The 26,087-nt window shown below is 43.1% G+C and overlaps 1 protein-coding gene across 1 annotated transcript in view; it reads right to left on the minus strand.

Annotated features, from left to right (window-relative positions):
- Positions 1–617: 617 nt before the first annotated feature.
- The window catches only part of LOC128850257 (lens epithelium-derived growth factor-like), a 98,709-nt gene continuing 73,239 nt past the window's right edge, over positions 618–26,087 (minus strand). Inside the window, exons 9-17 of the mRNA XM_054053260.1 lie at positions 18,183–18,263; positions 16,094–16,169; positions 11,554–11,779; positions 10,832–10,950; positions 6,779–6,831; positions 3,922–3,992; positions 3,199–3,300; positions 1,522–1,741; positions 618–733 (exon numbers count right to left, since the gene is read on the minus strand). Coding sequence (XP_053909235.1) covers positions 618–733; positions 1,522–1,741; positions 3,199–3,300; positions 3,922–3,992; positions 6,779–6,831; positions 10,832–10,950; positions 11,554–11,779; positions 16,094–16,169; positions 18,183–18,263 — 1,064 coding nt within the window. The remainder of the gene's footprint in view (positions 734–1,521; positions 1,742–3,198; positions 3,301–3,921; positions 3,993–6,778; positions 6,832–10,831; positions 10,951–11,553; positions 11,780–16,093; positions 16,170–18,182; positions 18,264–26,087) is intronic.

Raw genomic sequence — 26,087 nt, forward strand, 5'->3', positions numbered from 1 at the left:
TGGATGTCGGCCATCACAGAAGAGAGACCCTTGTGATCTCTCAGTTTTATACCGAGTATGACGTATACGGGATAGAATGTTCTGTTGGTCAGTTTGGGGTCACTTGTCCTGTTCGTCCCTCCCTGAAGGTGCGACCCTTCTTTGTCTTTCACTTAAGGCACCCCACCAGCTCCAGGGAACTCCGAAATTTCATAAGGAGATGTTCTAATGATAGTGAACTATATTTAGACACTTTTCTTTGTATTTACTTTCCTACTGACTGGAATAAAAGAATTTGCAAAAATTTGAGAAGTCTAATGATTTTCTCTGCATTATAGTCCAAGCTTCCAACTTAATACCTCTGTAATACACCGAAGAAAGCGTATACTGAACTCTGTCACATCTAAAGCTATCTAGCCTACTAGCAAAACATCCTACAGAAGTGCATTCTACCTACGCTTACAGAAATGAGTGAAGCTTTTATTCTAAAAATTTTTGTTCAAAACTAGAGTTCAATTAACATACTATTATATTTCTGTAAAGTTAAGTAGAAAACCCTGTAAAGAAAACATTAGTTAAATATGAGCAAGTAGATTAAAATTAGCAATAATTAGTCCAGTGAACTTACTAACATTAACTCACTTTTTCTTAGTGTCAGTTTCATGCTTCTCTTTCTTTTCCTTACTGTTCTCTCCATTCTGTTGTGTTTGGTTGATGTCCTGAGTTTCAGATCCTCCATTTAGTGTCTTTGCACCTTTAAAATGAAGGGGAAAGAATCAGCACTGCGGGAAGCAAGAAAAGCAAAATTCTGTCACTTCCAACACTACAAATATTTTTCTTATAAGCTTGAAATCTACCTGCTGAAGCTATATATAAAAGCAAGAAGAGATATTATGATGACTTTTTAGAATTCAGTATACCTCAATCTCATAAACTGTGTTATTTAAATAAAATAAGCAAACATATAAAATATTGCCGAAGGCTACAGTTTCAAGGTAATTCACAACATATTTTAAGACAAACTCAAGAACACTGGAAAATTAACTTGAGAATTTTTAAGTGTATGACAGTTAACCTGAAGTGATCAGCATATATTTCAAGAGTGGCTAGGCAAGAGGCAGTCCTGGGCCAGAGTTGTAGGAGGAAGCAGCCACTCTTTAATATCCCTTAACAATTTGAACTTGGCTCACAAAGTACTGGAGATTGGATGTAAATGCGAAACTAAAAATTAACTGTGAGGCTAACTGAAATAAATATTTTATTTAAAACACCCCATAAAGTATTAACCATGGACACTCATTCAGTTATTATACTCGTAAAAGTACGCCAACTGAATTGACCTCAGTGTTAATCTTCTTCCTTCCCTACTCCCATGATACAACTTGGAGGATAACTGCAATATAATTGGTTACTAAATAAATCCTACTGTACGATAAAGTTCATTAAAAAATATGGCACAAACATAGCTGGTAACACTTCAGCCTCTGTGGTACTATAGTGAAGTCACCTGGGAAGAGTGGGATGAAGTACACTAACACCTACCTGTTAGATCTTTTTCCTTTTCTATTTTTTTAGTTGGACCTTTCTTCCAATGTTCTTTGGGCTTTTTGGTTTCCTCATGCTGCTTCTGCTCAGCAAGTGATTTATTTAGTACCTGTGAAAGAACAGAATCTCCTTCTCCAACTAGAAACATGGTCTTGAACTTGTTATAGAGCATTGTAGACTTTTCCATGATAACTTGGCTAACTTTGAACTTCCGTATCTGAAAATGAAAAGGTAAAACAGTCAACTCCACTTTATATATATACAGACCTACTTAATCTCATTAAGTGCTATATAAAATTCTTAACTCATAGAATCATAAAATCATAGAATCATAGAATAGTTTGGGTTGGAAGGGACCTCAAAGATCATCTAGTTCCAGCCCCCCTGCCATGGGCAGGTACACGTCCCACTAGATCAGGCTGCTCAAGGCCCCATCCAACCTGACCTTGAACACCTCCAGGGATAGGGCATCCACAACTTCCATGGGCAACCTGTGCTGGTGTCTCACCATCCTCATGGTGAAGAAATTCTTCCTTATGTCTAGCCTAAATCTGCCCCTCTCCAGTTTATACCCATTGTCCCTAGTTCTATCACTTCAAGCCTTTGTGAACAGTCCCTCCTCAGCTTTCTTGTAGGCCCCCTTCAGGTACTGGAAGGTTGCTATAAGGTCTTCTGAGAGTCTTCTCTTCTCCAGGCTGAACAAACCCAACTCTCTCAGCCTGTCCTTGCATGGGAGGTGCTCCAACCCTCCGATCATCTTCGTAGCTCTCCTCTGGACCCATTCCAACAGTTCCATATCCTTCTTATGTTGAGGATTCTGGAACTGGAAACAATACTCCAGATGAGGTCTCACAAGAGAGGAACAGAGGGGCAGAATCACCTCCCTTGACCTGCTGGCCACGTTTCTTTGGATGCAGCCCAGGATACGGCTGGCCTTCTGGGCTGCTAGTGTACATTGCTGGCTAATGTCGAGCTTCTCATCAACCAGCACCCCCAAGTCCTTCTCTACAGGGCTGCTCTCAGTCACATCATACCCCATCCTATACTGAAATCGGGGATTGCCCCGACCCAGGTGTAGGACCTTCCACTTGGCCTTGTTGAACCTCATGAGGTTCTCAGAGGCCCACTTCTACAGCCTGTCCAGGTCCCTCTGGATGACATACCATCCTTTCTCTGTGGCAACTGCATCACTCAGCTTGGTGTCATCTGCAAACTCACTCTGGGTGCACTCAATCTCACTGTCAATATCATTGATGAATATATTAAACAGCACCGGTCCCAGTACGGATCCTTGAGGGACATCACTTGTCACAGATCTCCATCTGGACTTTGAGGCATTGACCACTACTCTCGGAATATGACCATCCAATCAGTTTCTTATCCACTGTACCATCCACCCATCAAATCCATATCTCTCAAATTTAGAGAGGAGGATGTTGTGGGGGACTTTGTCACAGTCTTTACAGAAATACAGATAGATCACATCCGTTGGTTTTCCCGTGTCCACTTCTGTGGTTACCCCATCATAGAAAGCCACTAAGTTGGTCATACAGGAATTGTATGTTATGTTTAGACTTGAAGTGAAACACACTCCAAAGTAATAAATGAATTTGATGTCAATTAAAAAAAAAGTTTTCCTTTTGATGTTACTTTAAATGAAGTTGCAAAACTCACCTTCTTTAGAGTTAAAATCATCTCCGTGTGTTTTTGAGCTTGCTGCATTGTGACCTGAAGGGAAGCAAGCTCATCAAGCGCCTCAATACACCTGTTCACATTCTGTATATAAACAAAATTTTTATTTGAAAACATTGTTTAAATGCTAACAACTAATCTTATAAAATCTTCTAAACCAGGGAAGAGTAAGAGTATATCTCTGTGAGCTTTTATTTCAAGGATTTTTACAGTTGAAGGGAATTTGCTATCTGGGGCTCAGCTGACAGAAAAATATTTAAACTGAGCCATTTTTCTGAGGTGAAAATGTTTACATTTGATATGAATTACTTTGAAGTCAGAAATTTTTTATAGAGTTAGGAGTTGGCTGTTTTATTCTTTAGCATGACAGCACAAACTCATAGACTGAGTTGAAACTACTCACTACTACTCATGCTCTTAAATGCAGAAGCCACTGCAGTGTTTGATGTGAGAGTTCTTTGCTTAAACTAGTAGTTTCTCATTACACAAAGAGCCTTCATGAAATAAAAGTACTCTCAGATGCCAAATCCCTTTGAACACTTTTCACACAATAGCACTCTGAGAACAGGTGAGCAATCAAGAAAGAAGTTTTCCAAACCAGGTCTTGCAAATTAAAGAATTCCTTTACTTCTCAAGATATATTGTTTAATAAATCATACTTCAAACCTGAATTGTACGCATGCATCCATGAAAGAAAATACTTACTAGATTATCAATTTTGAGTGAGTTTTTAATTTCTGCATGTATCCTTTGAAGCCTTGAATCCATCGATATTTCTAAAAGTCAGAAATAGAAGGCATGAATATTTAATAATCTCATGAGATATTTTTGTAGAAACATTTCTACATATATGAACTTGAGATACAGAAGGCAAAAATCTATGTGTAGGCAACATATATTAAGTTTTCCTAAGGTGCATTAAGGTAGCAAAAAGCTACATTTAGCTTTTTTCTTTAACTGGACACACAACAACAACATGGATTTACAACTGATCATTTTTCTGCTGTAATATACAACTGTCACCTTCTAGAAGTTAACCCAGATTAAAAGAAAGTTTCAATAAATAGAAAACATTGGGAAAGTGTAGAAGCTTTATGGCATGAGGATTCCTGAATATTAATGCATTGGATTTCAGAGATTTGGACACAGTCATAGTCCAAATCCATCTGAATGAAGTAGTTCACAATGCATGTGCCCTAACAACCAGTAAAGACAAATGAATAAGTTGATTTTTAACTTATAGATGCTAAAGGTATGTATTGGGTTTATGGGGAAGGTTTATGTAGCGGGGGGGGGCTGCAGGGGTAACTTCTTTGAGAAGAGACTGGGGCTGTGCCTGTGCCGGACAGAACTGATTCCAGCCAGCTCTGCAATGGACCCACTGCTGGACAAAGCAGAGCCAATCAGCAAAGCTGATGGTGCATCTGTGAAAATGTATTTAAGAAAGGGTTAAAGAAAATGCACCACAGCAGAGTGTATAAGGAGGGGGGGAAACAAAAAAAAAAAACCAAAGGAAAAAAATCCAAAACAGTGTGAGAAACAATCCTGCAAACACCAAGATCAGTGAAGAAGTAGGATGTGGCAGGTTGACCTTAGCTAGCTGCCAGGCGTCCACCAAGCCACTTTGCCACTCCCTCTCCTCAACAGGACAGTGGAAGAAAGTATGAAAAAAAGTTTGTGGGTCAAGATAAGGACAGGGAGATCACTCAGCAATTACTGGCACAGAAAAAACAGACTCAACTTAGGAAAGATTAATTTATTTTATTGCCAATCAAATCAGAAATTTCAGAGTTCTTTGGCTATGACATCTGCATAAAGTTGCCAAATTAAACTGTTCTGGTCAAACATTCATAAGTATGCTTGAATTTTTACATGCACATTTCTTAAAGTACTTCTTTTGTCAGTGCTCACAGACTGGTTTTGTACAGCAGTATTCATTGAGGGAGGCTATACGGTCAGCAGTGTTCTCCTTAATTTGTTGTGGTTTGAGCTAAAGTAGAATCAGTTTTCTAGCTCCAGCTAAGTCTTGCCTAAGTAACTTCATTTTCTGAAAGTTAACTGCATGTTTTTCAAACAGTGTTTCTCTCTATCAGTGGGGCACTGGTATGCAGAAAGGCCATTGCTTATACTTATTCCTGTAGAAACCAAGGCCATCCTCGAGCTGGTGGGGTGCCTTAAGTGAAAGACAAAGAAGGGTCGCACCTTCAGGGAGGGACGAACAGGACAAGTGACCCCAAACTGACCAACAGAACATTCTATCCCGTATACGTCATACTCGGTATAAAACTGAGAGATCACAAGGGTCTCTCTTCTGTGATGGCCGACATCCAGTGAGGACCCCATCTGTCTGTTTGCCTCTGATCCCGGATCCGTGCATTCCTGAATTCAGTTCCTGTGTCTAGCTCTCTACTGCTGCTGACCCCTTCCCTGACTTGCTCTGCAATGTCTGTGGTGACATAGTCATCGAGAAGTGGGAGGAGCACAATTTCATAGATCTGTATATATTTTATTATTATTATTTTCTTCGTATGGTGAGGCACTGGCACAGGTTGCCCAGGGAAGTTGTGGCTGCCCCATCCCTGGAGGTGTTCAAGGCCAGATTGGATGGGGCCTTGAGCAGCCTGGTCTGGTGAGAGGTGTCCCTTCCCATGGCAGGGGGGTTGGAAGTGGATGAACTTTAAGGTCCCTTCTAACTCAAACCACTTCCCACGTGGTGCATTCCTTCAGGAATGGACTGCTCCAGCATGGATCCCCTGTGGAGCCACAGGTCCTGCCAGAAGACCCGCTCCAGTGTGGGCTTTCCACGGGGTCACAGCTTCCTTTGAGGCACATCCACCTGCTCTGGCATCATGAGGTCCTCCATGGGCTGCAAAGGGACAACCTGCATCACCATGATCTTCACCAGGGGCTGCAGGGGAATCCGGCGCCTGGAGAACCTCCTTCTTCTCCTCCTTCTTCCCTAACCTTGGTGTCTACATTATCGTTTCTCTCTCATTTTTCTCATTGCTCTCTCTCTCACAGCTGCTGTGCAGCATTTTTTACCCTTTCTTAAATATGTTTTTACGGCGATGACACCAACATTGCTGCTGATTGGCTCAGCTTTGGCCAGCGGCGGGTCCATCTTGGAGCCAGCTGGAACTGGCTCTGTCTGACATGGGAGCAGCTCCTGATCTCTTGTCACAGAATCTATCCCTGCAGCTGCCCTCCTCGCCCATCCCTGCTACCAAAACCTTGCCAGGTAAAGCCAGTACAGAGGGGAGGGAGGTGCTTCAGGTGCCAGAGCAGAGAGTCCCTTGCAACCCGTGGAGCGGACCATGCCAGAGCACATATCCACCCTGCAGCCTGTGGAATGCTCATGCTGGAGCAGGCTCCAGCTAGGAACTGCAGCCCACAGGAAGGACTCATATTGGAGTAGGAAAAACTGTGAGGAGGAAGGAGCAGCACAGATAAGTTTAGATATGTACTTCTTTAAAAAAATTCAAGATAGTAAAAAATATCTTGTACTTATATATTTTGTGTATGTGTATATATATGAAGAATATTTCATATTCTTTAAACTAACCTCTCTTCTTCTCCATCCTCTTAACTTCTGATTTCTTACCTTCTTTATTTTGCCTATTAAAACAAGAAAGCATTTTTACAATGCTGTCATCCAAGGTCTCGAATCTTTTTTTTATTGTTATTTTTTAAATGAGATGCCTTGAGGTATTCAAACTGTGTGTAAAAATGCAGAAGTCAAATTCTGTTTTCTTCAAAGACCAAAATAAGATAAATAAATTTATTTATTAAGATACTGCAGATAAGGAATCCTCCAGAATAGCAAGCAGACTGTTTCCCCTTGAAGTAGCAAATGAAAGTCTTATTAAACTGTAAACATTAAGATAAAACTGTGTATGAAACAAATTGACAGAAAGAGAACATTGTAAGGGGACTCGAATTTAAAACTGACATTCAGTAATTATGGGAAAAAGATCGATTATATGGCAAATAAAATAACTGTACTAAAACTACAGAAAAACGTAAGCTATAAATATGCCACAAATTCATAAAATATTTTTATTCAGAAAAAAAACCAAATAAACCCTGTTTATCAAGTCTGCAGTCTTGTTTTATCATAGACTTTAAATCCCTTATTTCAGTTGGTGTATTCCACCATTCTGTAAGTTTTTCCAAATGTCATAAAAATAAGCATCCATTAAATAAAAATCCTGCATGTATATCAGTTTCCAAACTCCTGTCATATTTTATTCAGATGCTGAATCAGGCTTCTGAAAGCTTACAATTATTATAAAATTCTGCAGAATTTTGTAAAATGGGGGAAAATTCAAAGATCAGCCTTTAGCTGAACTCCTTTCTTGAAGTGCAACTTTTTTTTTCTTCAAGTATTCTTCTTGTCAGTCCTCACAGATTGTTTTTGTCCAGCAGTATTTGCTAGAGGAGGCTATACTGTCAGCAGTGTTCTCCTTAGTTTTAGAAGCATGAAAGAGTCTGAGAGACTTGTGGTGTCCAGCATTCCTTTTGGCTTCCTGGAAGCTAAAACTTTGTATATAAATCTGCGGGACATGTTGACTATTAATTGCAACAGGGTAAACTTAAGTTACGTTTTATCTCTTCTTTTAGATGAATGGGAATTTGATTTTGCTCCAGAGGTAGTCTTGGAATTATTGGTTTAAAAAATGTCCTTTGGGAGTTTTCAGCTAAATAATGATAATTGCAAATATTTGTTTTGCCTGGATGTGTGACATACTAAAGGAGTACCTTTTATAAATAAAAGATCAGTGCAGGTTCCAAACCCAAGTTATGCAACACAGCATTGTGCTTAATTGATGAGTTGTTCAAAAGCTTATCTTCTCCCTCTACTCTGTCCTAGTGAGGCCCCATCTGGAGTACTGTGTCCAGTTCTGGGCTCCTCAGCTCAAGAAAGACAAGGAACCATTGCCTAAACTAACGTTAGTTTACAGGCTTTGCAGTAAAAGTCCGCTTGTAAGCTTACCACTCTGACTAAACTGGCACACCTTTCATGCTGAGAAATGCATATGCTGCACATGTAAAAACTCGAACAATCTGCAACCTATATTTCTGTCATGTGAAACTTGCTCACAATTTCATACGTAGTGTTAAGTTGTTTAAAGAAGAGACCATTAAGCAGAGTAAAGATGAGTGAAACATGAATTTACAAGACACTCGTAAGCACTGAGCATTGCATCTGAGCAAATGGTTTGTAAACGTCTCCAGTTCTGTATTTTAAATATTGCTGTAACTTTACTCCATTTGTAAGCTAGAGATATGATGCTTTCATATCTTTTTTAATATGTGCTTGAACAATCTGATCCCATAGCTAATCTTGCTTTGAGTAAAGTTGAACTTAGATGACCTCCTGAGGTCCATTTCAAACTGAATTATTCTATGATTCGGTGCCTCCGAGAAAATAATGTATTCCAAGTGATTGTGCTTAAGAACTACTTCCAAATGTGCCAATAGGCATATATGATGTTTCCTTAATTTATCTTTTTAAAGTTTGGGACGTGTTGAATTATTCATTGGTACTAAGAGAAGCTGTAATTGGTAATGCATGTTAAATCAACAAAAGTCGACGTCTTTTTCTGCAACATTTTTCAACAAGCTTCTTTGTTTCTTTTTACCAACTGAGAGGATAAATAGCTGAGGATGTTGGCTCAAATTTGGCAGTAGACTGTGGAGCAACACAGTTGTACCTGCACAGATTCACATTCTTTAAGCAAGGCTGTGTTTTATGTGCAAAGCACTGAACTGAGTTTGCTTAACAAATATTAATGAGGTAGCTAGCTAGACCAGAAAAATGGAAAATAATTATTACAAAAAAATGAAACAAAAAATTCAATTTATAGCCATTATGCTGACAGAGGAAGTTGCAAGAAAGCAAAAAAAAAACCCAAAAAACTTTCCACATTTTATCAATATTAGATTTTGTGCTTAATAATTAGGCATAATCTAAACTATGCACAGTCACTAAGATAAGCTACTCCTCCTTCCTTTTATTGAAGTGGAGCTCTGTATAGCTCCCTAGATGCAAAAAATATGAAATCTACTTAAAAGTAAAGAAGACTTGGCTCTCATGAGACCCCATTTGGAGTACTGTGTTCAGCTCTGGGGCCCCCAGCAAAAGAAAGACATGGACCTGCTTGAGTGGGTCCACAGGAGGGCCAAGAAGATGATCGGGGCACTTGGAGCTCTACCCCCCACCCCGCCCCCCATGAGGACAGACAGAAAGTTGGGGTTGTTTAGCATGGAGGAGAGGAGAGGAGAGGAGAGGAGAGGAGAGGAGAGGAGAGGAGAGGAGAGGAGAGGAGAGGAGAGGAGAGGAGAGGAGAGGAGAGGAGAGGAGAGGAGAGGAGAGGAGAGGAGAGGAGAGGAGAGGAGAGGAGAGGCCTTATAGTGGCTTTCCAGTACTTAAAGGGGGCCTACAGGAAAGATGGGGAGGGGCTCTTTATCAGGGAGTGTAGTAAGGGGTAACAGTTTAAAGCTGAAAGAGATGTTTTAGATTAGATATTAGGAAGATTTTTTTCTCCCGTGAGGGTGGTGAGGCACTGGCACAGGTTGCCCAGAGAAGTCGTGGATGCTGCCTCCATGGAAGTGTTCAAGGCCAGGTTGGATGGGGCTTTGAGCAACCTGATCTAGTGGAAGGTGTCCCTGCCCATCACAGAGGGGGCGGAACTGGATGATCTTTAAGGTCTCTTCCAATCCAAACCATTCTATGATTCTACAATAACCAAAACACACACGGCAATTTATTGCAGAAATCAAAAAGCTGTCAGATTTACATAATTATATATTAAGAACTGCAGGAACAATAAAAACAATTTAGTGTCTTTGGGCTGTTGTTAAAGTTTAGGTTTGCCCCAAGGAAGAAGTGTGTTTAGGTTTCTAGAGAAAGAATAACTGACAAGGAAGAGACTAAATCGCCTGGAGGAGGGGAGTAAATAAATCTAGATTCTTGTTAAAGGATAGAGAAAAGTTATCATTTTATTGTTATAGATGAAGGGGACCATTTTCTTCTCCTAATTCCCAGAATTTTTACCTTATTCTCCCCCTTCTTCCTTCTTCCCAAGGACTGTGTGAATGGGAACATCTCGAACGGTGGTGGCTTCTTTGCCCACTTATGGAATAGGTCTTGAGAATGGGTCAGATTGATTTCTTCCTGCTGTCCCAACCCCCTAAGTTTCTGACAGGATCTTCTCTCCATGCTAATGCTTGGTTCATTTGGGATAATTTATCTTCTGACTGCAAACTGCTTGCTATTACTCTACTGGCTTTGTAGAGGCAGAGTAGTACAAATCAACTTCTTCCTTGTTCTGTCTTGATAGTATAACTCTGTCCTACTGTTAGGAAATCTAAGTCACTGAAAGACTGGCATCACTTAATTTCCGGATTCAATTTTTCCCATCCTCCCACAATACTACATATTGACTTACAAGAGCTTTTTTATTCTCCACTTAAATGATACTTGGGGAAAAAAGAGACAGAGAGAGGGCACAGAACACAGTGCAAACTAATTGGGAATTTTGTCAGGTTTTGTGCCTCTTAGTTTCAAAGTACTACCACAACATACAGACGCTATGTATTAAAACATACTCACGGCTCAGATTCCTTTTGCTCCTCTTGCTTACACTTTCTTTCTGCCAGTTCTCTCTCATATTGGCCTTGTAACGTGCCTCTTCTATGAGCGCCTTGAAAGTTTCTCCCTCCTCTTTTCTTCTGTTTTTATTTAGGATTTTAGGGTGAGAAGAGAGAAGGAGTCTTTAGATTACTGGACGTCAAAAACATTACTAGTTAAACCTACCTGCTCTAAATGTCTACACGTTATTGCTCTAGTTCGTGAAGCACCCTGATGAGAGTTAGCGTTCTTCTGTAACTAAATCCAAATATTTTATACGAAGAGAGGAAGCTGAATTTTATTAGTGCTTTCTCTCAGATATTCAGAAGAATATCCCAAACACCAAAAACCCCAAGGTCATTCCCAAATGATCAGCTAGAAACAGCTTCCTATCTCTCAAAAATATATTTCACTGACCCCACAGATTCTCAACACTCAGGGAAAAAAATATGCATTCAAGTAAGCATATTAAAAATAAAAAGTATTAGATTTTTTTCCTTTGTAAATATCTAAAAGTTATTGAAAGGATTATTTGACAGAAAGTAATTCTGCAGCTTCGCGTTTCCAAGAAATGTATCTATACTAGCCAGACACAAGGCACCAACACTTAATAGACAAAACTGAAGACCTAGTATTAGCTTTAAGAAATATTTTCATTGAACTACTGTTCTTTACAATAAGTAAGTCAATAAAGAGCACTATACTTTATCATCTTCGTGTTCTCCTTCATCCTCTTCAGAATCAGATGCTGATGCAGAACCCACTTGGGAAGTATTTCTCCTTTTTGGTTCAGTCTCCCTCTTTGCTTCTCTTCTGTCAAATTCCTCCCTCGATTTGTCTTCTTCCTTCTGACTCTCCTCATCTTTTTTCCCTTGTTTTTTTGTCTTTACTTCCAATCCTTTTTTCTTTGTCTTCTCCTCTTCATGAACACTAAAACACAGTAAATTATTTAAGTTTCATATTCATTACCTATACCCAGTTAGTTCAGGTTGAAAGGGGCCTCTGGAAGTTTCTTCTCCAACCCCTTGCTGGGGGTGGGGTAGGAGTGTGTGTGTCAGGCCAAGTTACTCAGGGCTTTCTTCAGTTTGGTCTTGAAAACCTCCGAGGATGGAGACTGGACAACCTCTCTGGGCAACCTGCCCTACTGCTTGACTGTCCTCCGGGTGAAAAAGTATTTCCCTATATCCAATCTTATCCTCCCTTGTTTCAATTTATGCCCATTGCCTCTTATCCTCCCACCATGCACCGTCATGACGAGCCTGGCTCCTTCTTCTTGTAGGTATTAGAAGGCTGTTATTAGATCTCCCCCAAAGCCTTCTCTTCTCCAGGCTGAACAGACTTAGTTCCCTTAGCCCTTCCTCATAGGACATATGTTCCTCTGACCAGCTTGGTGGTCCTCTGCTGAACTCGCTCCAGTTAGTCGGCATCTTTCCTGTACTGGGGGACCCAGGATTCTAGATGTGATATAAGTGCTGAACAGAGGGGGATAATCACTTTTCTCAATCTACTGCTGTGGTGGGTTGACCTTGGCTGATGGCCAGATGCCCACCAAGTTGTTCTGTCACTCCCCCTACTCAGCAGAACAGGGTGAGAAAATAAGATGAAAAACTCATGGGTCGAGATAAAGGTGGTTTAATGAAAGAAAGCAAAGGCCAGCAGGCCACGTCCAGACTCTTCCTGGGTAGTAGGGCCTCAGCACACATAGCAGTTGCTTCAGAAGACAAATGCCTTAATAATGAATGCCCCTCCTCCCCCTCCTTTCTCTTCGCTTGTATTGCTGAGCACGATGCCATATGGTATGCAATATCCCTTTGGATATCCAGTTTGGGTCAGCTGTCGCAGCTATGTCCCTTCCTAACCTCTTGCCCACCAGCCTTTGGGGAGATGGAGGGGGTGGTGTCGAGACAGCCTTGATGCTGCTGAGCACTGCTCAGCAGTAGCCAAAACATTGGTGTGCTATCGACACCGTTATAGCTACAAATGCAAAGCACTATGAGGGCTGCTATGGAGAAAGTTAACTCTATCCCAGCCAGACCCAATACAACTGTGTATGCTCCTGTCCATACAGCCCATGATACTGTTGGCCTCCTTTGCTGCCAGGGCACACTGTTGGCTCATTGTCAGCTTTCTGTCTACCAAGATCCCCAGGTCCTTCTCAGCAGAGCTGCTCTGCAGTCAGTCCCCAGCCTGTACCATTGCCAGGGGCAGGACTTTGCATTTGTGGTGGCTGGATTTCATGAGGTTCTTGTCAACCTGTTCATCCAACCTGTGTAGTTCCCTCTGGATGGCAGCTGTGCCCTCAAGTATATTGACTGCTCTCTCCTCCCCCAAATGGATGCAATCTGCAAACTTTGGGAATGAACTCTATTTCCTTTATGAGGGCTGAAGTTTCGCCAGCCCAGCTGAAGTGCATTTACACCAATGCACGCAGCATGGGCAATAAGAAGGAGGAGTTGGAAGCTGTTGTAGGGCAAGGTGACTACGATGTCGTTGCCATCACGGAAACATGGTGGGATGACTCGTATAACTGCAGTGCAGCCATGGGGGGGGGGGGGGGGGGGGGTAGGAGAGGAGGCAGGGTAGCCCTCTATGTTAGAGAGTGCTTTGATACCCTTGAGCTCAATTACAGTGAGGAAGGGACTGAGTGCCTATGGGTTAAAATCAGAGGAGCCCACAAGAAGGCAGACATTGTGATGGGAGTCTGTTACAGACCACCCAGCCAAGAAGAAGCAGCTGATGAGCTCTTCTATAAACAGCTGGGGATAGTCTCTAGATCGCTACCTCTTGTCCTTGTGGGAGACTTCAGTCTTCTGGATATCTGCTGGAAGTACAATACAGCAGAAAGGAAGCAGTCTAGGAGGTTCCTGGAGTGCATGGAAGACAACTTCCTCACACAACTGGTGAGTGAGCCGACAAGGGAGGGTGCCCTCCTGGACCTGCTGTTTGTGAACAGAGAAGGCCTTGTGGGGGATGTGACGGTTGGAGGACACCTGGGACAAAGTGATCATGAGATGGTAGGGTTTTCAGTTCTAGGTGAGATGAAGAAGGGGATTAGCAAAACAGTCACATTAAACTTCCAGAGGGCAGACTTTGGACTGTTCAGAAGGCTGGTTGGCAAAGGCCCAACTAGAAATCAAATTGGCTAAGTCTGTGAAAGATAATAAAAAATCTTTTTACAAATACATTAACAAGAAAAGGAGGACTAGGGAGAATATTCAGTCCCTATTGGATGCAGAAGGAACAACAGTGACAAGGGATGAGGACAAGGCTGATGTACTCAATGCCAGGAGTACAAACCCAGGAGTTAGAGGAGCAGAATGAGGCTCCCATGATCCAAGAGGTGGCGGTTAGAGACTTGCTTGCCCACCTAGACACCCACAAGTCTATGGGGCTGGATGGGATCCACCCAAGAGTATTAAAGGAGCTGGCGGATGTCCTTTCCAAACCCCTTTCCATCATCTTCCAGCGGTCCTGGCTGACTGGGGAAGTTCCACTGGACTGGAGGCTGGCTGATGTTGTGCCCATCTACAAGAAGGGTTGCAGGGAGGATCCGGGGAACTACAGGCCTGTCAGTCTGACCTCAGTGCCAGGGAAGGTCATGGAACAGGTGATCTTGAGTGCTATCATACAGCACATGCAAGAGAACCGGGTGATCAGGCCCAGTCAACACAGGTTCATGAAAGGCAGGTCCTGCCAAACTAATCTGATCGCCTTCTATAACAAGGGGACCTGCTTACTGGATGAGGGAAAGGCTGTGGATGTAGCCTTCTTGGACTTCAGCAAAGCCTTTGACACAGTTTCTCACAGCATTCTGCTTAGGAAACTGGCTGCCTCTGGCCTGGACAGGCGCACCCTCTCCTGGCTGGAAAACTGGCTGGATGGCTGGGCCCAAAGAGTGGTGGTAAATGGAGTTAATCCCAGCTGGAGGCTGGTCACAAGTGGTGTCCCCCAGGGCTCAGTGCTGGGTCCAGTCCTGTTCAATATCTTTATCAATGACCTGGATGAAGGCATCGAGTGCACCCTTAGCAAGTTTGCAGACGACACTAAGCTGGGAGGAAGTGACAAACTGCTGGAGGGTAGGGAGGCTCTCCAAAGGGATCTGAACAGGCCGGACTGCTGGGCTGAGACCAATGGCCTGAGGTTTAACAAGGCCAAATGCCACGTCCTGCACTTGGGGCACAACAACCCTATGCAGTGCTACAGACTAGGAGATGTCTGGCTAGAAAGCTGCCTAGAGGAGAAGGACCTGGGGGTGTTGGTTGACAGCCGACTGAACATGAGCCAGCAGTGTGCCCAGGTGGCCAAGAAGGCCAATGGCATCGTGACTTGTATCAGAAACAACGTGACCAGCAGGTCCATGGAGGTTACAGTCTCTGTACTCGGCACTGGTGAGACCGCACCTTGAGTACTGTGTTCAGTTCTGGGCCCCTCAGCACAAGAAGGATGTTGAGGCTCTGGAGCGTGTCCAGAGAAGAGCAACGAAGCTGGTGAGGGGGCTGGAGAACAAGTCTTGCAAGGAGCGGCTGAGGGAACTGGGGTTGTTTAGCCTGGAGAAGAGGAGGCTGAGGGGAGACCTTATTACTCTCTACAACAACCTGAAAGGAGGTTGTGGAGAGGAGGGAGCTGGCCTTTTCTCCCAAGTGACAGGGGACAAGACAAGAGGGAATGGCCTCAAGCTCCACCAGGGGAGGTTCAGGCTGGACATCAGGAAAAAATTTTTCACGGAAAGGGTCATTGGGCACTGGAACAGGCTGCCCAGGGAGGTGGTTGATTCACCTTCCCTGGAGGTGTTTAAGGGACGGGTGGATGAGGTGCTGAGGGGCATGGTTTAGGGAGTGTTAGGAATGGTTGGACTCGATGATCCAGTGGGTCCTTTCCAACCTAGTGATTCTATGATTCTATGATTCTATGATTCTAACTTGACGAGAGTGCACTCTGTCGCCTCCTCCAGGTCATTGATAAAGATGTTAAGCAAGACAGATCCCAGGATAGACCCCTGCAGTATTCCACTTGTTGCCAGCCTCTAGGTAGAAAACAACCTATTAACCCCCATCCTCTGAATCCAATCTTCCAACCAGTTTTTTACCCATCTCTTTGTCCACCCACCCCAACTGCAACATCCAGCTTATACTGAGTACTACAAGGAAAATGCTGGGCAGGAACTCAGTAATTCACGACAGTTCATCAAATGCAACCACTTAGTTTACAATAAAGACAGACATTTTATATAAAAAGCCAACTCACATGTTGGTCTCTGAAGGACAAGGTGTTTTCACCAATTTGGGTCTCCCTCTTGGTTTTGGAACCTTTACTTCAGTAGCTAATTATACAAAAAGAACACGTTAGTCTACAGCTACCACCTGTTCCTTATCTAAAAGGATTGTTTCTCATGTCAACACATAGAAGCAACAATTGAGGCAAACTTAGTAGGGTAAATGCTCTATTTTAAAAAAAAATCAACTGTTGGAATTGTGTATCAAAGTTTAATCGATAAAATTTAAAATCTCAACCAACACTTTGGTAATTTAAGATAGCAGTCTAAGAGGTTTAAACCATCTGTTCCTGGGACTTTTCCACCCAGTGTACTCAGGATGGCCCTTCCTCATGTTACACAGCTCATAAAAAAAAAAAAAAAAAAAAAAAAAAAAAGCCTGAAACAAGAGAATAATGAGTGGAATACTAAGATAATAATAAGGGGGGAGAACTTAAGTAGTTTAGTGTGCTAATCTAAACTCAGTCTATTTATTAGTAGTAGTTTTAAGAGCTTCATGGAGCTTCCACCCCTTCCCCTGAGAGTAAATCAGCATCAAGAAATTCTGCCACCACACTGAGGCATACAGCACAGTTCCACATTTTGTCAGTTTCACCATGTTTCAGCGTAAAAGTGAGCTAAATAGTTTATCCTCCTTCTTGATGTTTATACCCTTTGAATTCTGTAAAATGAAAACACTTAGTATGCTGCCACTGTGGACTGAAATTTATGGAACATACTTATCTGTTGTCCCCAGTGAACATATTAACGTGAGAGAATGCTGCACAGTATATCACAGAATAGAATCATAGAATCATAGAATGGTTTGGGTTGGAAGGGACCTTAAAGATCATCCAGTTCCAACCTCCCTGCCATGGGCAGGGTCACCTTCCACTGGATCAGGTTGCTCAAAGCCTCATCCAGCCTAGCCTTAAACACCTCCAGGGATGGGGCAGCCACAACTAGCAACACATTTTCCATAGGGTGACAAACACGTCTAGCGGTGCCAAAGCATCTCTTGTAAAGGTCCTTTCCTGCTCTTACGGACAATAGCCTGTATAAACACAATTAATTTGAAAGATCAATATGATCCCACACAAACTAAAATATTTTGAAAGTTCATTTAATAAATATACTGAAAGTGGGTGGAGCACTAAGGTAATACTTTGTTTCCTCACATCTAGTCTTAAATAGTTTGTCTTGGGAGCTAACTGTGGCTGTGCTTTCTAAAAGTTATTTGCATAATGCTACCAGATGCAGGTGAGTATAAAGTATTAAATTATCTGTTTCCCAGACTAAATGCTCATATAGCATATTTAAGTGCTCCAATAACTTCTCCCATGTCAGCAGTAAAGAAATTTAAAATGTTTCTTTCAAGAATACTTGCAAACTTGCCATAAAAATTACAATTAAATCATTGGTACTTTCACAAACAAGTACTGCAGAACTATTAGGAAAATCTTTTAAATTACAAGCTTCTTCTAATAGCTATGTTTTCTTCTCAGTTGTCTGTCGGTCTACAGAGATTGCCTTTAAACGTCTTTTTAGCAAAATCTCTCCAGCTCTTCACTTGTTTTTACTGTCCTCTGAGCTCTACCTATAGACAGTCTCCCTCTCCCCATTTATTTAAAACTTGTTTTGTGGATATTCTATCACAACTTAAGTAACAATTTTATACATCTTTGATTAATATAAATCTTTGTGAAGCCACAGTGAAACAGAAGTCTTATTGCGTAGTCTGTAAGTTAGCAGAATCCTATGGAGGCTTTCCTAAAGGTGATACTTGCAAGGGGATACAATGATCCTTATTTCAGAGGACCCAGCATAACCATAAACATTTTAAGGCTCTTTATGTGCTAAATTGCTAAATACCTCAGGTTGCCAAGTAGGATCGTTTAGATCTGTGTGCATGTGTACATATATATATATATATATATATGTATGTATATACATGGAATTTTGCACATTAGGACATATTCTGTAATACTCTGGAGATCTGGGGGCAATAAATCCTCCGACAATCTCTATTAAGTTATTTTGTATGGGGAAAAATTAATAAAATTCCTTTCTGTTTAAACTTACCTGCTGGTCTTCCTCTTTTAGGGCTTACTTTTTGAGTCACAGCTACTGCAGTTGCTACCACTGCAGCTTCCACAGCTTCAGCTTGTTTTTTCAGCCTAATTTTAAAAAAGCAATTCACAAATTAAAATCATAGACCTTCTCCCCATAAAGCAGCTATTTCTTACTTACTTCCTAAAATATTGCATAAAATACATTTCTAAACTGCTAAAAAAATAAGCAAACTAGTTTAGTAGAGTGAGGATGCATAAAAATCCCAACAGTTTCTGGATAAAAATTCATAAATATTTGAGACAAAGCACTCTGTTTCATAAGAGGGAAAGTAAACCTTAAATGATTGTTGCAGTGGTCACTGCAAACAACTTGGAGCAATATGCTGCAATCATTCAGGTTTTATAACTCAGTGGAAGAAATCCCATGTTGACTTGAGCTCAGTTGGGGGGGGGGGGGGGGGGGGAGATGGGACACAGTCCTCTCAAGGAGAGAAGCTGGCATCACTAACTGCTTCAGTCTTCCAAATTCATCTGCTGCTGAATGTGATTCTAATCTTATTCCAGGTCAATGAATTTTAAAATAAGACTTATGTCTAAGATTCTTTCTATAGCTATTAATGTTGCTTTATTATTTTTCTAGAACATCAGGTGAAGAGAGAGAGCTTGAAAATCCAAAGGAATCTCTTTGAAAAGAAATGATGACACTGGAGTATTTTTTTTAATACAAAATATAAGTTATTAAGCTTTGCATTTGTAATCTACGGATCAAAAGTTTTAAAAATTTTATAAGCATAGCATTTTAACATTAAATTTTGTGGAATAACAGCGCCTTTACTCTTCATTTGAAAAAGTATTTAAATGCTTTGCTGATGGTTTTATCCAGTATTAATAAGCAATACACATCTCAAAATCCCGTTCAGAAAACAGGAGACAGAGTTAGAGCATGTTTTAATCTGACTTCTGTATGTTTGTCCAGTTAATACCAGGAAAGCATGTAAATAGTTTTTCAACTCCTTAATTGTTTCATCTGTATAAAACTGACCTGTTAGTGTGTAGTTTTTCAACATGTGTCAGGATGGCTTTTTACTGTGCTTTGTACGAGTTGGAAATGTTGTTTTTATAGTGGTTAATGTTAAAGTTTGATTTTGTTCTTGTAAAACGTTGTACCAAGTGATGCTATGTACCAATTTATGCTGCGTGAATTCTCATAGTATGCTTTTGATATTATAGATGTCTTACTAGGAAGAAATCTGGTGTTTTCACTGAACCTGTTGGTGATGCACATTGTTTAGAATACAGTCTTGAATGCTTTTTAAAAAAAAATTAAAGTCTTTAAGAATCAACTTCTTTGCATGAGTTTAATGCTCAAATTGTAGAAAACTGCTGTCAGAAGTGGGATCCGAAGGAAGCTTTGGGCTGTGAAAAGAGGGCTGTAGAGTTGTAGTGCATCCATCCAACAAATGTCTACAACACAGAGACCACTTACAGCTGCCAAATGTGTTTGCCCGAGTGTAATCTTGCAGATCTTGAGGGTGGGCACTTGGGGGTAAGAGTCTGGCAAGAAGTATGTTTAGTACTCCTACTTGAGGTAGGTAGGACATTTTGAAACTTGTTCTAACGTAAGAACGAGGGGACCTGAAAAGTGACTCCCGAACCTCCGTTGCCTGGGTAGGATGAGGAATGGGTGCCTTTGGCTCAGTGCCTGGCTTGGATGAATCCTCTAGTGGCTTGGGAACTGAAACCCAAGCACCCGGTGGGTGCCTTGCTGCTGGCTGGGGTCAACCCACCACATGCCTACAAGGAATGGATGAAAAATGCACCACAATGATGTGGGGGTGCGCCTTTGCATGCTGGCCTCTTTTAGAGTGGAGTTGTAAAGGCCAGATGCGAGTGTGAGAGGCAGAGAGCCAAATAGCTGCACTAGAGCGTGGTAATGGCTTACTTAGCTGGAGTTGCCCCCTTAGTCCAAACTGGGCAATGGAAGAGGAAGGGAACAAAATTATTAATGCAAATGAGGGTGTGGGAGGCAATGACAGTGTCAGGGATCATGGTGGCCCATACACCTCTGGGGGTACATTGGAAGAAGAGGAAGAAACTGAAACCATATTATCTTTACACAGTGCTGATTTCTGAGACTATTGGGTCTGGCCGGGACAGAGTTATCTTTCTCTGTAGCAGCCCTCATAGTGCTGTGCTTTGTATTCATAGCTAGAAAGAGGTTAGGAGGGGACATAGCTTCTGTTGCTGAGCCACGATGTCATATGGTATGGAATATCCCTTTGGTCAGTTGGCATCAGCTGTCCCACCTGTGTCCACTCCCAACCTCTCGCCCACTCTCCAGCCTACTTTGGGGCGGGGTGGGGGGTGTGTTTGGAGAGACAGCCTTGATGCTGCGCAAGCGCTGTTCAGCAACAGCCAACACATTGGTGTGTTATCAACACCATTTTAGCCACAAATGCAAAGCACAGCACTATATGGGTTCTATGAAGAAAGTTAACTCCATCCCAGCCAGACTCAGTATGCCAGCACTCCAGGCTCAAAGCCTGTAGGACCCTCCCTAGATCCAGAGATCTATGGCCGTTCCAATTGCTGATTCTAGGACCCTCACTTGCTCCAGTCTCCAGTAGCTGACACCACAAGCCAGGGGCTCCCACACCCTTGGTCTGACTCCAGTAAATCCACTCACAGAGGTTGTGCCAGTAGGTGGCACTTAGCCCCTGTAGCACACATACACAGGGAGTGAGATAACAGAGAGAGAGAGAGTTAAGAAAAGATTTATTAAGAAGATAGGGCAGACTGTGGTGATCAGGAGCAGGGCTCAGCCAAGTGTACTGACCAGCCCATTTTACATGCGACTGGCTCCTTTTATACCCTTTTACATCTAACCCTCCCTCTTTGTTCCTCCCTGCTCCCCCTTCCCCTGGACATTGTCTCATCAGCTGGAATAGTCCCACTGACCCTCTCCTGGACTGTCTCCTGGACCCACAGGTTTGCATCCTTATCAGTTGCAAAGTCCTGAGTTTGCCTGCAGTTCCTTGATAGCCCATCAATTAGAGTGAGTAACCAGGTTTGTTTCTGATTATTGTCTTTGTTAATGCTAATTGGTCAGATTTAATTTTTTTTCAGACTATGTATATTGCCTCCCTCTCTTTCCTTATCATGCACCTGAAAAAATAAACATTCTCACACCTCACATATCCCTACCAATTAGGGGGACTAACCAAGCTTGTTCTTATCAGACCTTCCCTTATGATATGTTGGTCAGGTTTGTCTCTGTATATTCTTCTTTATGGCTCCTTTGACCAGATACCCTTAAAGGAACAGACATGCTCCTTCCACATATCCCTATAGACACACCTTTGGTACCTCAACTACCTGGTCTCTCGGAGGGAGAGTCAGTAGTAGGACTGCTACTGGCATCGCCTCAATCAGTGCTAGTGGCAACCCAAACAGTACACCGACAGTAATATTGAACCAAAAGGGATTTGCTTGGTCTCATATACAGTCTTGTCAAAGAGATTGAAAGTCAAGGGGTGGTTACTTGAACCCATTGTCCCAGATGTGTCTCCTCCCAACTTCTTGTACATCCCCAGCCTACTCACTCGTGGGGTGGTGTAAGTGTGGACGTCAGGTGTCCACCAAAGCCACTCTATCACTCCCCTCCTCAGCCGGAAAGGGGAGAGAAAAGATAACAAAATGCTCGGGGGTCGAGAAAAGGACAGGGAGAGATCACTCAACCATTATCACCACAGGCAAAACAGGCTCAACTTGGGGATATTAATTCAATTTATTGCCTGTCAAATCAGAGTAGGATAATGAGAAATAAACCCTAAATTTTAAAACACCTTCTCCACACCCTTCTCATCTTCCTGGGCTCAACTTCACTCCCAACTTTTGCTGCCTCCTTACCGTGAGCAATAAGTGTTCAAGGCCAGGTTGGATGAGGCCTTGGGCAGCCTGATCTGGTGGGAAGTGTCCTTGCCCATGGCAGGGGGGTTGGAACTGGATGAACTTTAAGGTCCCTTCCAACTCAAACTATTCTATGATTCTATGATTTCTTCACAAACTGGGGGACCCTCGTGGGTCCCCCACAAGGTCACAAATCCTGCCAGCAAACCTGCTCCAGTGTGGGCTCTTCTCTCTCCATGGTTTCACAGGTCCTGCCTGGAGTCTGCTCCAGCGCAGACTCTCCATGGGGTCACAGCCTCCTTCGGGCACGTCCACCTGCTCTGGCATGGGGCTGCAGGTGGATAGCTGCTCCACCGTTAACCTCCATGACCTGTAGGGGGACAACCGGCCTCACCATGGTCTTCACCACAGGCTGCAGGGCAATCTCTGCTCAGGTTCCTGGAGCACCTCCTCCCCCTCCTTCTTCACTGACCTTGGTGTCTGCAGGGTTCTCAGTCCTCTCTTCTTACTGCTGCTGATGTTGTGCTGGTGGGTTTTGGATTCTTTTTTCCCCTCTTAAATATGTTGTCAAAGAGGCACTACCACCATCAGTAATTGGCTTGGCCTTGGCCAGTGGCAGGTCCGTCTTGGAGTTGGCTGGCATCAGCTCTATCGGACAATCTATTGGGAGTCTTCTAGCAGCTTCTCACAGAAGCCACCCCTGTAGCCCCCCTGCCACACAACCACAATACAGTAGGAAGAAGCAAAGGCCTTGATGCTGTGTAAGTGCTGCTCAGCAGTAACTAAACCATCCCTGCATTGTCAAGAATGTTTTCAACACAAATCCAAAACATAGCCCCATACAAGCTACTATGAAGAAATGTCCCAGCCAAACTCAGTATAGTTAAGAATCTGTTTCTATCTTTTCTGGAAAAAGCAATGTTAACTGACTATTTTGGAATATCACATAGGGATGTGCCCTGATGCAGTCTGATCATGGGTGGCAAGGTGCGTGGGAGAATATGGGCAGGTAGCTAGAGCCGTTTTCAGCTCCGATGGTCTGGGACTTCACTTCCAAACAAGTGTGGAATCTTGATGAAGTAACAGAACACTTGAAAAAAGGATGCCCTGGCTAAGCCAGAGAGACACAACTTCTCACACTATTACTGGGGCCTGGCCTATGCCTAACTGAGCCACTGTGCAGCACCCTCAAGGGGGCGATAGGGTCTCTGGACATTGTGGCTAAACCAGAGACTCAACCCTCAAATATATCAGTCACCTCAGTAGTCAAGAAGAAACAATGGAAAGGGAAGTCACCCCGGTTAGTAAGGGAGGAAGAAGCTACTCCTAAGAGGGAGGAGGAGAGGAAGAATCAGAAAGGCAGAATGTTCTGCAGCAGAGCAGTTGCAAGAACAGGAGGGGGAAGAGACTGAAATCATAAATGAGACAGAAACCACCCAGTCTCTATCCCTGAGTGAGCTGCGAGATATGCAGAAAGATTTTGGCTGTCATCCATGCAAGCAAATTATCACCTGTTTGCTCCGATGCTGGGATATTGGAGCCAACAGTCAGGAAATAGAGGGCAAGGAAGCCCAGCAGCTGGGATCCTTCGCTAGGGACCAGGATATCGACAAAGGGATCAGAAGAGGGGCAACAATCCACAGCCTCTGGAGGCACCCTCTGATGAGCGTGAAAGCAAGGTATCCCCTCAAGGAAGATCTTGTAAACTACCGAGGCAAGTGGTCACCACCAAGGGAAGTATCCAGTATCTGAGGGAATAAGCTGTGGTGGAGGTGATCTACAGCAACCTGGACAATGACCAGGGATCCAAAGCCCCGGATGAAATCCAGTGCACATGATCCACGTGGCAGAAGTTTGTACGGAATGCACCAATGTCATATGGTAATGATGAGCAAAAAAGACAAGGGGGGTTGGGAGTGTTTGCTAGAGCTTGGCGTTGTTCGCCTTGAAGACCTTGGAAATTGATAAGGAAGGAACCAGCTAGCAGAAGTTTACTGATAAATGGACATTGGAATGCAGAAAGCTGGAAAACAACCAGAAGAGACTGCTTGTGCACAGTTCAAGGAAAAAACCTTTTTGTTCATCTCATCAACAGAGACTTCTTACTTCATCCCTAAGACCCCAGCCCACGACCACCAGGAGGCACTACGCAGGCGCAAGACTGCAGCGAACTTTCCAGAACTAATTATAATACAAAGCGGGGAAAGGTTATGAATATGTAGTAGGCGCTTATAACTATGCATGTCTTTACACTGTAAGTAGCTGTTTGTTAAGTCATGCGGTGTGCAAGCTAGGAGGAGAACCCCCTTGCACCCCAGCGCTGGAAATAAACATACCTGCTTTGTAACTCATTTTGGGTTATAGGGTTTGATTCCGCAAAACAATTTGGCACCCCAGATGGGACACCCTCTCTGCCCGGCTGCAGGATCGGTGGGGAGTGGGACATTCTAAGGCACGCCCTGGTAAGCTGTTTCTCTGGAGAATCTCCTATCTCTACCCCATCGCTGCGGGGGGAGAGACGGCCCATCATCGGGCAGACCAGGTAGGTGATATGGTATGATAATTTGGATTTACCTGCAGGGAAGGAGGGGACGAGTCTGTAAATCGTGGATGGGACATCTCACGTGATGATGAAGGGTTAGGGTCACTTTGCTGAGACCCCGTAAGGCCGTGAGGGGGGATATGAATCCCCTACTTGTGCAGGGCGAGGAGGTGGCACTGCCCGCCTCTGGGTAAAATAGCGAATTCACTGCTGTGGTCTGGTATGGGTGCTCCCTGCTGTGATAGCAAAGCACCAGGTAAAATATAATTCCAAGATTCTCGTTAGATGGAGACGCGGAGTGAGGGATTATGGTATAATCCCAAGATTCTCGTAAGGTGGTGAACGCAGAGTGAGGGAATATGGTATTATAGATAGATAATATTATAGTATATGATATTATTATGAATTGGGTACTCCTTGCTGAGGAAGCAGGAGTGCTGCATATGAGGTAGCTATCATCTTCTACACCTGTTGCAAATCTTCAGTATTGGTATCGTGTATATTTTAACATCGTTAAGAGCTCATTTTAAACTTCTCATATGTTGTGGAGTGTTTGTTTGTGGTTTGTTTGATCAGAAAAGGGGCAACAATCCACAGCCTCTGGAGGCAGCTTCTGACGAGTGTGAAAGCAAGGTATCCCCTCAAGGAAGATCTTGTAAACTATCGAGGCAAGAGACAACTACTTTGTGTGTTGTGTATGGACACCCACCATCTTCTGGACCCGCACGGACAAAGAAACACATGCTGCTACATGTGGAGCTCCTAAGGTGGTGACTATCTCTCATCTCTTGCAATTATTTGTCTCTTGTAACTCTTTTATCCTTTCCTGTCTTTTCTCCTTTTTTTCTTTTCTCCTTTTCTCTTTGCAACACGTGCAGCTGCAGCGGGCAGTAGCGGGCGGTTTTGGTTTGATTTTGGGTTTGACTCCAGGAAATATTAGGGCTCTCAGTGCTGTTTCAGGCTCAGTTAAGCAGATTGTTACAGTGCTATGTAATGTTGCCACTGACAGGCTGTTTCGGTCACTTTTGGGGCTGCGGCTTTTCCTGTCTGTGCTCTGTCCTGTGCAGGTTGTTTGATCGTTTGAATCCAGTGTAATCACTTGAATCTAGTGTTTTAAGGGCATGCATCTTATTTAGTAAAGGATATAGCGTACTCCTCTACCTCTGAGTGATTTTTAATTACTCGGGCCCTGTGCTGGGAAAAAAGAACTCACTTCCTTTTAAAGTGGGCCGCGACAAGAAGTATCCTATGTGATGGGTCTGGAGTCTCCATGCATCCTTGGCATAGACTACTTCAGGAGTGGGTACTTCAGAGACCCAAAAGGGTACCAGTGGGCCTTTGGTGTATCTGCCATGAGTATTGAGAAGATTAAACAGGTATCTACCTTTTCCGGCCTCTTAGAGGATCCCTCCATTGTGGGCTTGCTGTGGATCGAAGAACAGCAGGTGTCGACTGCTACCATGA

The sequence above is a fragment of the Cuculus canorus genome, chromosome W (assembly GCF_017976375.1).
Source record: "Cuculus canorus isolate bCucCan1 chromosome W, bCucCan1.pri, whole genome shotgun sequence".
In the NCBI taxonomy this organism is placed as follows: Eukaryota; Metazoa; Chordata; class Aves; order Cuculiformes; family Cuculidae; genus Cuculus; species Cuculus canorus.